This window comes from Peromyscus maniculatus, chromosome 10 (assembly GCF_049852395.1).
Source record: "Peromyscus maniculatus bairdii isolate BWxNUB_F1_BW_parent chromosome 10, HU_Pman_BW_mat_3.1, whole genome shotgun sequence".
In the NCBI taxonomy this organism is placed as follows: domain Eukaryota; kingdom Metazoa; phylum Chordata; class Mammalia; order Rodentia; family Cricetidae; genus Peromyscus; species Peromyscus maniculatus.
Genome location: NC_134861.1, coordinates 33,335,442 through 33,349,502, shown reverse-complemented (window position 1 = coordinate 33,349,502; position 14,061 = coordinate 33,335,442). Strand labels below are relative to the sequence as shown.

At 42.6% G+C, this 14,061-nt stretch overlaps 1 protein-coding gene across 1 annotated transcript; it reads right to left on the bottom strand.

Annotated features, from left to right (window-relative positions):
- Positions 1-1,104: 1,104 nt before the first annotated feature.
- Gpr75 (G protein-coupled receptor 75) lies at positions 1,105-11,537 on the bottom strand. Its single transcript, XM_015989542.3, has 2 exons — positions 11,409-11,537; positions 1,105-5,819 (listed from the first exon to the last, which is right to left on the bottom strand). Exon 2 carries the CDS (start codon positions 5,686-5,688, stop codon positions 4,081-4,083), a length of 1,608 nt encoding a protein of 535 aa, XP_015845028.1. The 5' UTR covers positions 5,689-5,819; positions 11,409-11,537; the 3' UTR covers positions 1,105-4,080.
- Between the last annotated feature and the right edge of the window lie 2,524 nt (positions 11,538-14,061).

Sequence of the window (14,061 nt, the reverse complement as noted above, 5' to 3'; positions counted from 1 at the left end):
AAGCATATTTTGCAGATTCATTGTTCCCATTTGACCTCCAGAGAAACAGCAGCTGCGATGGCCTCTATACTCCTGATTTGGCATGCCATTTCTCCCAAGCTCCTGGAACACCACTGCTGTAACCTGCCTCCTCAGCTCCTCAAGGAACGTTCCTGAGATCTTCTGCTGTGTTCTGCACCCCCACAGCTGGAGCACGAAATCTGGCAAGGGACGCTGAGGTTAAACAGCACTCTAGACACCCAGTTTCAGTTCATCAAGGAAGCAGCTCTCTTTATTCGTACCAACATGGGCTTATATACCCCTCTAACAGCAGGAGTCAAGGAATGGTTACTCTGTATCCAGAGGCAAGCCCGACACTGTTTTCCAAACAGGAAAAACCACAGGGGAACTGATCCCCAGCACCCTCCGGAACCCAACTGCACATTTTTTACACAAGCAACTTAACTGGGACAGGACAAAAAGGGGCGTTTAAGATTAAGGCAGCAAACTTACTGCTGCCGACAGCTGTATGCGACTCCCAGTTCCCCCTCCCCACTTTGCCCTTGTCAGCTTGAAGTATCCTGGAGAATTCAGCACCCTTGTTCCCCCACTTGCTCCCATAACCCACCTCTTTTCATGATAATCCAAACAGAGGAATGTTAATATTCTGACCTGCCCCTTGAAATCCCATCCCTTGGTGCTGCCCTGCATCCTGATGTAAAAGCCTCATTCTAAGGGAAAACTCCTCCCCTTCCTCGCTCGCTCTCTTCTGCACCCCTGGCCCCTCTCTCTCCTTCTCTCTCTCTCTCTTTCCTATCTTTCTCTTCATCTCTCTATTATAATAAACTCTCCATGTGGATGCAGCATCTGGGTTGTGAACTACTGGCCACTGCTGTCATTCCTGCATGGCATGCATCTGCCCAGCCTGCCACTGCATCTGCCCAGTATGTTTACCTGTATGCTCGGGATACCCTCAGGGGTGCCCCTCCCCACAAAATAAATCATAACAGGAGCAGGAGCAGAATGAGTTTGAGGCTAGCCTATCTTATATAGTAAAATCCTGTCTCAAAAAAAAAAAAAAAAAAAGCAGAACAAGAAAACAAACAAAAGACACAAAGTTAGGATTTGCAGTATTTTTATTTTCCAACCTTAATTTAAAATTCCATTAAAACAAACACCAGAAATAGAAATCTGGCCTAATGGTTAACATCAGAACACTGATTATAAAATGTTTTAGAGATATATAATTTGTGCACAGTAAGCATCAAGAGAAAAATCAATGTACTCTGCAAATTAATCATATTCAACTGAACTCTCATTACTTTGATTTATAATATTTTAGCCCTTATGAGAAGACAAGTTATATATGTCTATTTATAACAATATTATCATTATACTGGTATAGACAGACATATGTAGCTTATGAAGAAACAAGGTTCATCTCTCTATTTAAAGAGGGGAGCCAAGAATATAGCCCACTATGTATTTCATGCAAATTAAATCAATAATTTCTTGATGAACATAAAGAAACTGAATACTTTCTATGTACATGCTTTGTCTTCTCTATTCTATGATTTTTACTTCTCAAAAATGGGCCCCATGCTGGTCAAATAATTTCAAACACAAAGGTCGCACAGGAAACCTAACATTTAAAAATTTACAAGTAGTAATTTTTATAACCTTTTGTTAAGTCACATTTTAAATGCCTGCTCCCTCAAAAGAGATGTATACATTTTTATAAATGTAATTTTTCAAATATTTAAAAGATTTAATTTTATTTTATGTGTGTGATTGTTTTGCTTGCATGTATATCTGTGCATCATATGTGTCCAGTGCCCATGGTGGTCAGGAGAGGGCATTGGATCCCAGAGAACTGGGGTTACAGATGGCTATGAGCCACTGTGTGGGTACTGAGAGCTGAACTTGGATCCCCTAGAAGAAGAACAAGTGGTCTTAACCTCTGAGCCATCTCCCAAGCCCCAGAAATATATACCTTTAAAAGTGTGAATAATATTGATACAGATTTGCTTGCTTTATTGGACTAAGTATTAAGTTTTCAATTAAGACAAAAGCCTAATTGGTGGTGGGTGGTGGTGGCACATGCCTTTAATCTCAGCACATAGGAGGCAGAGGCAAGAGAAGCTCTGAGATCAGGCCAGTCTGGTCTAAAGAGCTAGTTCCAGGATAGCCAGGGCTACACAAAGAAACCCTGTCTTGAAGAAAGAAAGAAAAAAAAAAGAAGAAGGAAAGAAAAGAAAAGAAATCTAATTGGTTATTTGTCAGAATTCTCCGAATGATTTCGGGAGAGCGTCTTAGATGTCTTAACTGTTTGTTGAAGAAAGGTCTGTACTGAATCTGTCTCATGGGAATATTAGTGAGAACCACATTGTGTTGAATTGATACAAATACAGTTAAAACAGGTAAAAGTGATTTCCAAAAGAGTATCCAGTCACAAAAATAAAGGAGAGTGGATATGCTATAAAACTTAGTAGCAAGAAAAGAGAAAGGGAGACACAGAGGGGGGAAGAGGAGGAGAGAACTAGGCAGGCCAGTTCTAGAAGGTGAATTTGAAAACTGTCCTCACACTTAATTCTCCGAAACAGACCTGACTGGTGAGCACTAGAAAGTATTGTAGCTGTAGGAGCCTTGGCTAGTTCTGGCTAAGGAGCCATCTCTCAGCATCTCCTGTGAGCTTGGAGGGTGAGGAGAGCCTGGGGGAGGGCGCTCTGAGCTGAGCGCCTTCTGTTCCTTGCACTTATGAGCTTTGAGAATACTAGTTGGATATAACAGTTTGTAAAGATACTCTATTTTGGGTCTAATAGTTTTCCAAAATTCTAGTGAATTCAAATCATCACTGCATAACAAAAATGTTTTTACATTAAAAATATGATTTCACAGTTGTTCTCCTAGTAATCAGAATACCTAATAAAATTAGTTTCAGATGTAAGAATAACATTGTTGCTCATTTCTAGTTTAAGGTTGATGAGAATATAAAACAATTAGTTTAGAGCTAGGGATGTAGTTCATGATGGACTGGTTGCCTAACATGCACACGGACCTAGGCTCAATCTCCAGCCCCATAAAAATAGAATAAGAAAAAAAAAAGCCAAAACCTAAAAACCTCCGTCTGAAAATATTAATAGATCACCTTGAAATTTTTTCCCATAGCAATATTTAAATTAGTTTATTTCTGAAAATCTATGTGAACACTGTCAGGTGGCTATCGACTAAATTCTACACACAGAAGGGAAACCTATGTCAATCCCCACAACTGTATCTTTATGCCTTGCTAAATAAGGGTAGCTAGTGTTAAACGCAAAATAGGTGTGTGCACTGCCTTTCTCAGACAAACTGCTGAACACACTGTCTGTTCTCTGAGAACAGTGCCTCATGCTGTACTGCAGTCCTCAACTACATATGATTCTCGGTTAAGGTCCTTCTGGAACAGCAATTAACTGGTAACTACCAAAAACATTTTGTAAAACTAGCTACTCAATTGAAGTGTAAGAAGTAACAAGAATCACAACTCTGTGTTGTTAGGTTGCTGTCTTATAAGGGAAGTACCTCACACTGGGTGAGAACTTTTGATAAGGACAGAGGTACAGGTAACACATTTCTATTTTCTGCTTTAACAGTAAGTTTTTCATTTAAGTCAACTTGCCACCAAAAAAGAATACTGTTTTCTATTTCAGTACTTCAGAGACTCAAAGTCTATATTTTTTATAAAAATAACACTTCAGAAAGATCATTTTTTAGTATACCTTTAAAAATGTGGCCAATACATATCTAAAGACCCATAACATAACACTGACGCAAAGGGCTGTCATCGGTAGAATTGTTCCTGGCATTTTCTTAGCAGTTTAGTACAAAAGATTGGGACACACATCAGAGTAAAAATTGAAATAAACTTTTACATCAAATCTTAAAATGTCAAGAAAACATGAAGCAAATATGGATACTAATATTTCAGACAAAGGAAAATCTAATGATCAACTCTTCAGCGGACTCTTCAAATTTTGCTTTGCCATTGACCTCAAAATCTTCTAAAGGCTTACTCAGTTTTGGGAACCCATTCCCTCCAGATTCTCTGGCCTTGTGATTTTAAACAGAAGGGATGGGAATCTGCTTTGCTGATGTGCTGTCATGCTCCTGCATCAGATCATTAGTGGTGTAATAGTGCATGGCAATGTACGAACTGGCAAATCCAAAAGAGTTTACTGGCTGTAACTTTCCCAGACTGCTGTCCTCCTGAGAAGGGCTGCTGTTATAGATACTGTAGTAAGGTTCAATCCGAGTGTTGATGGGCGTCGAGCTGCTCTGACCACAGTGCTGGTGTCCAGCAGATACTTTGGGACTTACCACACTTTCCTTTGAGTGACTTGGGCCGCAAGCCTGGTCCACAAATTTCTTCTGTGGCTTTGGAGACAGCATGTAGGCAGAGTTTGTCTCATGGTGGGAAGATTTGTTTCTATTGATTTCAAGGTTCCCTTTTCCCATGGCTCGAAGTCGAGTCTTCTGTTTGCAGCAGAGAAAGCCCAGGCCAATGTACTGAAGGCACCAGAGCACTTTCCTTCTCAGCCCAGCACTATTTCGAGAATATATAAAAGGATTTAATCCTGACTTGAAAAATATCAGAGTAAATCCAAACAGTTCAAACTGGTAAAGGATGAAGCTCCCGTTGTCTGACAGAACCACCTGCACCAGGGAAATCCCCAGAGGAAGACAGCACACTAGGACCGACAGCACAATGATCACACAGGTAACCACAGCTTTGGAATCCTTGGCAGTAGAAAGGTTGATGGCTGATATCAGCTGGAGTCGATTGGCAGAGGGGATCTGCATCTGGTTGGGATTCTTAGCATATCCATGAGTCTGAATGTGCTGCAGTTTGTTGTAATTCTGGTTCCTGTACAAAGCTGGCATAGTGCACTGGATAGGATCTCCACCTCCCTTCCCAGAGGCCCCCATGAATGGCTGTGGTTTAGAAGCATCAACTGTGATCACAGGGGGGCACTTTTTGACTTGAGCATTCTTCCGAAGGGTCTGAGCAATCATGATGTAAGAGACAGACACCACAGCAACACAGAAGGCAAAGTCAACAACATACAGAGAGAGAATGGCTTTCCCTTCCCCAGCCATCAGACTGGACATGGGGAGACACAGGTGAGACTTACTGGTTCTCAGCGTAGCCAAGGTGGCAAGGGTAAAACTGGTGGCCCAGAGAAGCAGGGTGAGGAGCAAGATGCAGGAAAAGGAGGCTGTGCAATTAGGTTGCTTCCCTAGCACCATTCGAAGCCGGTGCAGGGCAATCACAGCCACCATCTTGAGGGACATGATGATGAAGCCTGAACTGGTGAGGTGAAAGGTGAAGCAGAAAGTATCCGGGATGCTCCTGGCTGAGCTGAAGAATAGCACAAAGGTGAACATGGGGGCTGTAATCCCACAGATGAAGAGGTCACAAAAAGACAAGTTCAGGATCATGAAATCAAAGTTGGTTCTGAACTTCCTGAAGGCGGGGTCAAAGAAAGACAAGAAAACAATAAAGTTTCCATAAGAGCCTAGACAGAAGATGATGGCAAGCAGAAAAGTGCAGGTCACCAAGGTTGCCGTGTGGATAAAATCTCGAAGATCTTCCTGGACAGAAGTGCTGTTTCCTCCCAGCAAGGGAGGCATGTACAACAAGGTGGCATTGGGAGCACTTGAATTCATCTTCAGAGAGAGGTGTCTCTTCCTTGTGTTCTCAAAAAACAAAACAAAACAAAAAAATGAACAGGAAGAGAGTCAGGACCTCAACTCACAGACGAGGGATATATGCCAAAAGAGGGCCAAGGAAGATAAGCCTGCACAAAAAAAGAAAAAAAAGAAAGAAAGAAAGAAAGAAAACAACAACAACAACAACAACAACAACAACAACAAAAAACAAAAAAATAAAAAACAAAAAACAAAAAAACCAAAGTACACCCAGAGACAGAAAGGGAATAGTGAGCATAGCAATTGCATTGCATTTTACAAAAGCATTCAAATTTCTCATCTCTATTGCTTTGAAAAGTCTAACACAGAGACGGCATCCCCAACCACTGGAAGTTTATGATCTCTTCCTGGGAGGAGTTGCATCAGTGTGGTTGCAGGGACTACAGCCAGGGACAATGGGCACTGAATCTATATCCCAGGGAGGAGCTGAGAAAGGATGAAGGGAGCTTTGGTGAAGTGAAGCCAGGTGGGTGAAAGATGATGGGAGGGGAGGAGAATGAACAGCTTGGGAAATAGAGACCTATCCTCTGCAGCAGAAGGACAGGCAAGCAACAGGATGTGCTTGAAATACAAGTAGGAGGGCATTGTTCATACATAATGTGGCCCTTCTATAAACGCTCATAAATCACTGACAAATCCCATTATTTTCTCTCAGGAGAAATCTCTATTTTTCAGGATTTATTTATTTTTCCTAGTTTGAGAGTTAAGTTCTTGGCCAATTAAAAACCCTCCTTTGAAAAGAAAAATTCATGTAGGACTATATTTGAGAGAAGAAGAAAAAAATTAAAGTAACAAAAGGTGCCTGAGATTATATTTGCAATTTCCAAGGTGCAAAGCAACCATTTTGGGTCTGAAGATGTAGTACAATGGTACTGCTCCTGTCTAGCATATAGGAGGTTTGGTGTTTGATCACCAGCAAACACACACAGAGACACATAGAGACACAGATACAGACACAGACACACTCACCATACCACTATGAGGGCTAGAGAGATGGCTTAGTGGTTAAAAGTATGTACTGCTCTTGCAGGGAGCTAGTTTCTGAATACATAAAAATGATTATAGATTATTAAGAAGCACCTGGTACCTTAAAAGAATAACCTTCTTTCTGTAATCATTTTTCTCTCTTATGCAAAGAGATGCAATATATACTCACACCAATCCTCACTGTTCCCACCCCCAAAGATGTGTGTGGCCTGCTGTCCATTCTCTCCCAAACAAGAATCCAGCAAGACAGATAACATGTAGTGCTCTGCTCTTGACATTTGGAAAACGTTTGCTTTAATCTAACATTGCAGGAATAACCAATGGCACTGGGGAGGTCCAGAGCCAATGCTCAGAATATTTAACCACCAGCTTGAGCTGGAACCCAAAGGCCTCCAGGTGTCTTTAGCTATTGGATCAGAGGGTGCTGAATGGGTCCAGTCAATGAGGGATTACTGGGGCTCCAAGCAACAGCTATGGACTGCCCAGAACACAAGTCTTTCAGTCTTTAACTACAAGTACAGCCTTGGCAGTGAGAATCAGATCAGTTCTGGAAAAGCCATGTGACCACTCTGCCTCCCATTAAGACAGAAGCCGCCCCTGCTGCTGCAGTGGCCACAGACGGTAGCACACAAACTGGGGTGAACTACTTCACTGCAACATGACACCAACTTTTCTGCAAAATAAGTTTTCTTCAAATTCTATGGGAGGTAAAAGTATAAATCTAGAAAAAAAATATGCTGATCAATGATTACAGGTAATAATAGACACCTCTTACAGTTTTTAGTTTAAGACTGCATGCCTATTTGTAAACACATTTGGTATGAGACAGTGTTTTACTGTTTGTTAAAAAAAAATGTTCCTTGGAGTTAATTTATGAAAAGGGAAGAAGTAAAACTCCATCTAAGAAGGCAGAGAGAGCAGCGATCCTAGAGTAACAGGAATTTGGGCCAAGGAAAGTATAAGAATGATGACCCTGGAATCAAGGTGCTTAGAGAAGTAAAGCAGGTGATAATGAAGTGGGATGATGGGAGTTACAAGACCCCATGCTATAGATGTGGAAGATGAGATGAGGAGGCACCAACATTAATCAAGGGAAAGAAAGAACAGCAGGGGAATAGGGAGAGAGGGGAGGGGGACACTAAGGCTGTAATCCCAGCTACTCAGGAGACTGAAGCAGGAGAGCTGCAAGTTCAAAGCCAGCCTAGGCAACTTTGTACTTTGTATGACCCATTAGCAAAAAAAAAAAAAAAAAAAAAAAAAAAAAAAAAAGACAAAACAAAACAAAACAAAAAACAGGCTGGGTGTCATAGCTTAGTGGTGATGCACTTGCCTGACATGCATGAGGTCTTAGATTCACTCCTGACATTGGGAATATAATTTGGAATTATTTGTGGGGGCAATGTTGCATAATCAATTAAAAAATATATAGAACTCCATGTTAAGAAATAACAGCAATACAATCTGTCAGCACAATTGTCAGTATTTATTTAGAGAGTACTTATGATATGCTGGGCACTGTTCTCAGGGCTCCACACTACTGAATTTCCCCAAAGACCCAAAATGATATCTATATCTCCATTTTGAAGATAAGGAATCACAGTTAGAGAGATCACTCAGCAAGGTGGTGTGGAGGGGCCCCAAAACAGCTTGACCACACAGCAGCCATGACAGGCTTAGGGGCCTAGACACAGCTTCTGTGACAGGCTTACTGGAAGGCAAGACCCAGATCCAGGAAAAGCCATAAGCTGACACCACCCAGGGATCCACCCAGGGGTGAGGAAGTACCTGACATCCCAAACATTCCAACCATTAGATAAGGTGGCCAGATGTCCTTTAGTACACACCTGTTGTTGCTTTTCAGATACCTCCACCCCAACCTCTGCTATGATAAAACCTCTCCCCCTTCTGAGCTCAGGGCTCTCAGCTCTCACCACTGTGTCAGACAGACAGAGAGACCAAGCTCAGAGCTTGAAGAGAATAAAGGCTCTTTACTTTTACATGTTGGATTCGGTCTCCGTGGTGGTCTTTTGGAGGTCCCTGAGATCTGGGCATAACAGTGGCAGAAATTTCATATGAACTAAGCAATTGTTTCTCAAGGCCCACATTCTTTAACTCCATCACGCACACACGCGCAAGCATGCATGCTCACACTCAAGAGAGGGAACTGTAGGTCAAAGCTAAATTACAACAGCTGTCATTTATTGGGTAGTTATTACATGCTATGTTCTCATGCTCGAAGCTTTATATAAGATATTAAACTAAAGTTCACTCTCAAAAAAATCCTATTAAGTATTAAAATTCTGTTCCCAAGTTAAAAAAAAAAAAGTTCCTGGAACACAAAACTTCAAAAACAATAAAGGAATGGAAGATGAAATCAAACCAGCGCAGAGTACTAACTCTTGGGACTTTAAGAGGAAGTTGAGAACAAAAACAAAGATATAAGACAGGTGTGGTGGCACATGCCTTTAATGCTAGCACTCAGGAGGCAGAGGCAGTTGGATCTCTGTTAGTTCCAGGCCAGCCTGGTATACAGAGTGAGTTCCAGGATAGCTAGGACTGTTACAGAGAAAAAACCCTGTCTCAAGAAACAAACAAATGACAAAAGTGTTATATATATTTGTGTGAGTGTGTGTGTGTGTGTGTGTGTGTGTGTGTATTCAATGCTTCAAAATAAAGTCAACAGTGGTTAATCATTTCTAAACATTAAATGCTATTTCCAATAAATTGCATCGGAATGATTTTAAGTTATAATACCAGAAGTTGTATCAGAATGATTTTAAGTTATACCAGCTTTGCCGGGCGGTGGTGGCGCACGCCTTTAATCCCAGCACTCGGGAGGCAGAGGCAGGCGGATCTCTGTGAGTTCGAGGCCAGCCTGGTCTACAGAGTGAGATCCAGGAAAGGCGCAAAGCTACACAGAGAAACCCTGTCTCGAAAAAACCAAAAAAAAAAAAAAAAAAGTTATACCAACTTTAAAAAATATTTTTATTGTCTTATATATTCAGTGTGTGTGTGTGTGTGTGTGTGTGTGTGGTATTGTTGCACTGTGCTTTCTTAGTTCTATGTCAACTTGACACAGCTAGGGTCATTTTGAAAGAAGGCCCCTGAACTGAGATGATAACCCACCAGACTGGCCTGTGGACAAGCTTGTGGTGCATATTCTTAATTGATGAATGATGTGGGCTCACTGTGAGTGGTTCTGGGTACCATAACAGGCTGAGCAAACCATGAAAAAAGCAAGCCAGTAAACAGCAGTCCTCCACGGTATCTGCATCAGTTCCTATCTTGAATTTTTGCCTTTACTTTGTGTGATGTACTACAAGCTGTAAAATGAAATAAATCTTTTTTCTACCCAAGTAGCTTTGGTTATGGTGTTTTATCATAGCAATAGAAGCCTAACTAAGACAGGCATGCATGTGGAGTTCTGAGGATGATTTGTGGAAGTTGGGTCTCTGCTTCCATCATGTGGGTCCTCAGGATTGGTGGCAAGGGCCCTTAGTGCTGAGCCTTCTCACCAGCCCAGAACACTAGTTTTAAGCACATATATTAACCACAGTAAGACAGTATGAGCAGAGTGTAGTGGCACACAACTGGTTGAGCCAAGGGGATCATGAATTCAAAGCCAGCCAGGATCATACAATTTCTAGTCTGGATTACATATATATGGTGAGACTGAGACTTTTTCACAAAATGAATTCACGTGCATCTGATTACAGTTGATGAGGGATGCTTAGGTAACTAGAATCAAAACCTAGGAATTTCAAACATATTATATAGTGTCAACTCTTACTAAGATGCAGGTGTGGCATAGGACCAGTGCTCAGGAGGTGGAAACAGGCTGTGAGTTTGAGACTAGCAAGCTCCAGGCCAGCCAAGGCTACACAATGAGGCTCTGTTGAAAAAACAAACAAAACAAGATGTGTGAAAAGCTGGATGTGGTGGCACAAGTCTGTAATCCGAAGCACTCATGAGGCAAGAAGATCACCTCCTTGGAAGCCAGCCTGGGCTATATATCAAGATCCCCACCTGAAAAAAAAAAGGGGGGGGGGTGATGGGTTCCCAATACCGTGCTGCTTTAATTTTTGAAGCAAATGTTAGGACATTTATAAGCCTTACAAGTTAACTCTTGACTTGGATTACTCCTATTTATCCCACCCCCAACAAGTGTCGTTTTTCCATGGCAGGCATTTTCTGAGCGTAACCATCACACAGAACAAAGTTCTGTCCCATTCCGGCTGATTTGAATGGATCCTGGAAACCTCGGGGAGGCTAGATAACTTGCCCAAGGTCAGTAAAATATTTCAAACCTCCATTCTTTCTAACCCCTGAACTAGCCCTTGAGGCCAATAGCTGATGGGGTGGGAAGACCCGGGTCTCTGGTGGAGGGAGGAGGCAGCTGTGAAGCACAGTGGACTAAGCACCAGGGGAGTGGGAGCCTGCAGGTTTACCCCCACCAGTGATTGGCAATGGGTAGGGGCTCTCTAGAATTGAAGGAAAGACGGGCCTAAGTCAGTCCAGTGATGCTTGAACTCAGGCTTGTGATGGTGGGTTGTGGTCCATCCATTTAGAACCTAGGAGCTTCCTGCAGGGTGCACGCAAACACAGGTGCGCATCCTGCCAGGCCAAGCTCAGCTCGCTCTCCGCTCGCGCCTGCCTCAGAGTCCCTCTGGTCTGGGCCCACAGCCTCTCACCTGCCGGATGGCTGCAGCGCCGCCCTTCCTCCTCCACATCGCGGCCGCGACCCCAGCTGCGCCCGGCGGCCTGGATGCTGCCCGGCTAGAGAAATCGTCGCCATCGCCGCCTCCACCTCCGCGCATCCCGGGAGCCTAGGCGAGCCCGGGCGGAAGGCGCAGTCACCAACCGAACATGGGGCGCGGCCCCTCCCTCCAACCCTGGCCGCCCCGCCTGCCCGCACCCTCCCCGCCTGCCAGGCGCCAGGACTGTGAAGTGCGCAGAGCTAGCCTCACCCTCGTGGGCGGGCGCCCGGACTACAGGGTTGCTTGAGACTCACGGTGATACACAGCAAGGAAGACAGTTAAGGGACGCCAAGCATAGTGCAACCCTGAGGTAAGGCCTTGTCTTAGGTGGCGACTGGGAGTCTGTGATGAGTGGCTCTCTCCACCAGCCTCCCGAGGGAGCCGAGAGTGCCTGCGGATAGCCTTCAAGCTGGCCTTCCTGGCTTTCTCATTAGGCTGTCAAGTCTTTGTGACAATTTAAATCAATTTCAACACACGTATATGTATTAGATGTAGCAAGTAAGGGTGCAAAGTAAAATAGAAAACAGGAACTACTGTGTTGAGTGTGGAAATCTTGAAAAGTGATTGCACAATCCAGGTTGGCCTAATTTTAATAAACACCAACAACAACGTTAGACTAGTAGCTTCTGATCTCCTGAAGTCCACATGTCTAAAGTAACAAACTCAATTTGGCTTTCAAATAACAAACACTCCCCGCCCCCCCCGCCTTTTTTTTTTTTTTTTTTTTTTTTTTTTTTGGTTTTTCGAGACAGGGTTTCTCTGTGTAGCTTTGGTGTCTTTCCTGGAACTCGCTTTGTAGACCAGGCTGGCCTCGAACTCAGAGATCTGCCTGGCTGGGATTAAAGGCATGCGCCACCACCGCCCAGCTAGCAATGGTTTAGATCCTTATATTGTTTTCTTGGAGCTGAGGATCCAACCCAGGGCCTTGTGCTTGCTAGGCAAGCGCTCTACATCCCCCTCCCCCCTTTTAAAAAGTTTTATTTATTATGTATACAGGGTTCTGTCTGCACATATCCCCACAGGGCAGAAGAGGACACCAGATCTCATTACAGATGGTTGTGAGTCACCATGTGGTTGCTGGGAATTGAACTCAGGACCTTTGGAAGAGCAGCAGTGATCTTAACCTCTGAGCCATCTCTCCAGCCCCACACAAACACTCTTAAGTTTGTTATTATGGGTACAAAATGTATCTAGTTTACTCCTTTAGGATTCCAGCCTGGTTAACTGGGCTCTTTACTAATCTCATCCACTATTTAGAAACAGAGAATGCTATTTAAATGTGCCTTCTTTCAATTGATACTAGAAACCAGAGCCTTGATTCCATCCAGGTGGAATATTTTCTGGCGCTGTTGCTACTAGAGCCTCCCTCCATTTTCTGTTGTTTTTCTTTATAAATACAAACTAGTAACAAGTTTCAAAGAAATTTAATTTTCCCTGTACTTTTTGCTAAGAATTAGAATTCTGTTTAGAAAAAGAATACTCAGCCTGGTCTACAGAAAAAAAAAAAAAAAACACAGAAAATAAGAATACTCAAGAAAAATTCACAACTAATTTCCATCTAAATTGTGTTCTACTCCCCAGTTGGCAATATATCAGTTCTAAGATATGCTGTCAGTAAGGGTAACGTTGGGCCCTAGAAACAATTGAGGAAAAAAAGACTAATTAGCAGTTAAGAGTGGAAATTCTGACCCAAATTATATGTCTCTCCAAATAAATTAACTACTGCTTGCATAATTTCTATTTATACATAAGTGATAACAAAATGTTCATGTTGGACTGCAGCCATCAGTGGTACCTTATATTGAAAAACACAAAAACTATTGTATAGGACCTAAAGATCCAGGAAAGAAAGGTAGTTAGGGCACATGCATGCTTCTTGAGCTATGTGGGGTTACTCAAAAATACAAAATAGTAATGTGTACAAAATACAGCAGTAAGGTTGATATGATAAACTGGATAACACTGGTACACTAATACAAAAGGCAAAATCTGCAAAAAATCAGGGCTAACAATGTATTAAGGCCAATAAAATGTTCACATTCACAGGGCACAGTGGCAAACAACTGTAATCAGGAGCTCTTGACCTAAATATCTTCGTCCTTGGATGCTCCAATATAAGAAAAGCTTTAAAGTGTGGAGGTGTGAAGACAGGCACTGCAGTATATTCTGAAGTTCTGAAGTACAGAAAATGGAAAGCTAACTTTAATATTCAACAATGGAGCAATACTCAAAACATCACAAACATCTACAAAGGCACCCCCCACTCCCCGTCAAGTGTTGGGGTTGGACTCAGGGACTCTGCTGTGCTAGACAAGCCCTTGACTGCTGAACTACACTCTAGTTCCCCAGTTACATTAATAGTGAAAAAAAAAAAATATCCTAAATATGATCCGCAAAGTCATTTTTCCCCAAAGGATCCCTTCAGAAACTAAAGATTAGATCTTACAAATCTGTAAGTTTTCTCTTTTCCTTTTTCATTAAAGTTCACAGAAACCTATGCTCTTTCCAGCCCAACCAACAATGGCTTTCTAATACTGCTCGCCTCTCTGCTCCCTGCCAGCTGTGCCTTGTTGACAGTTCTTGATCC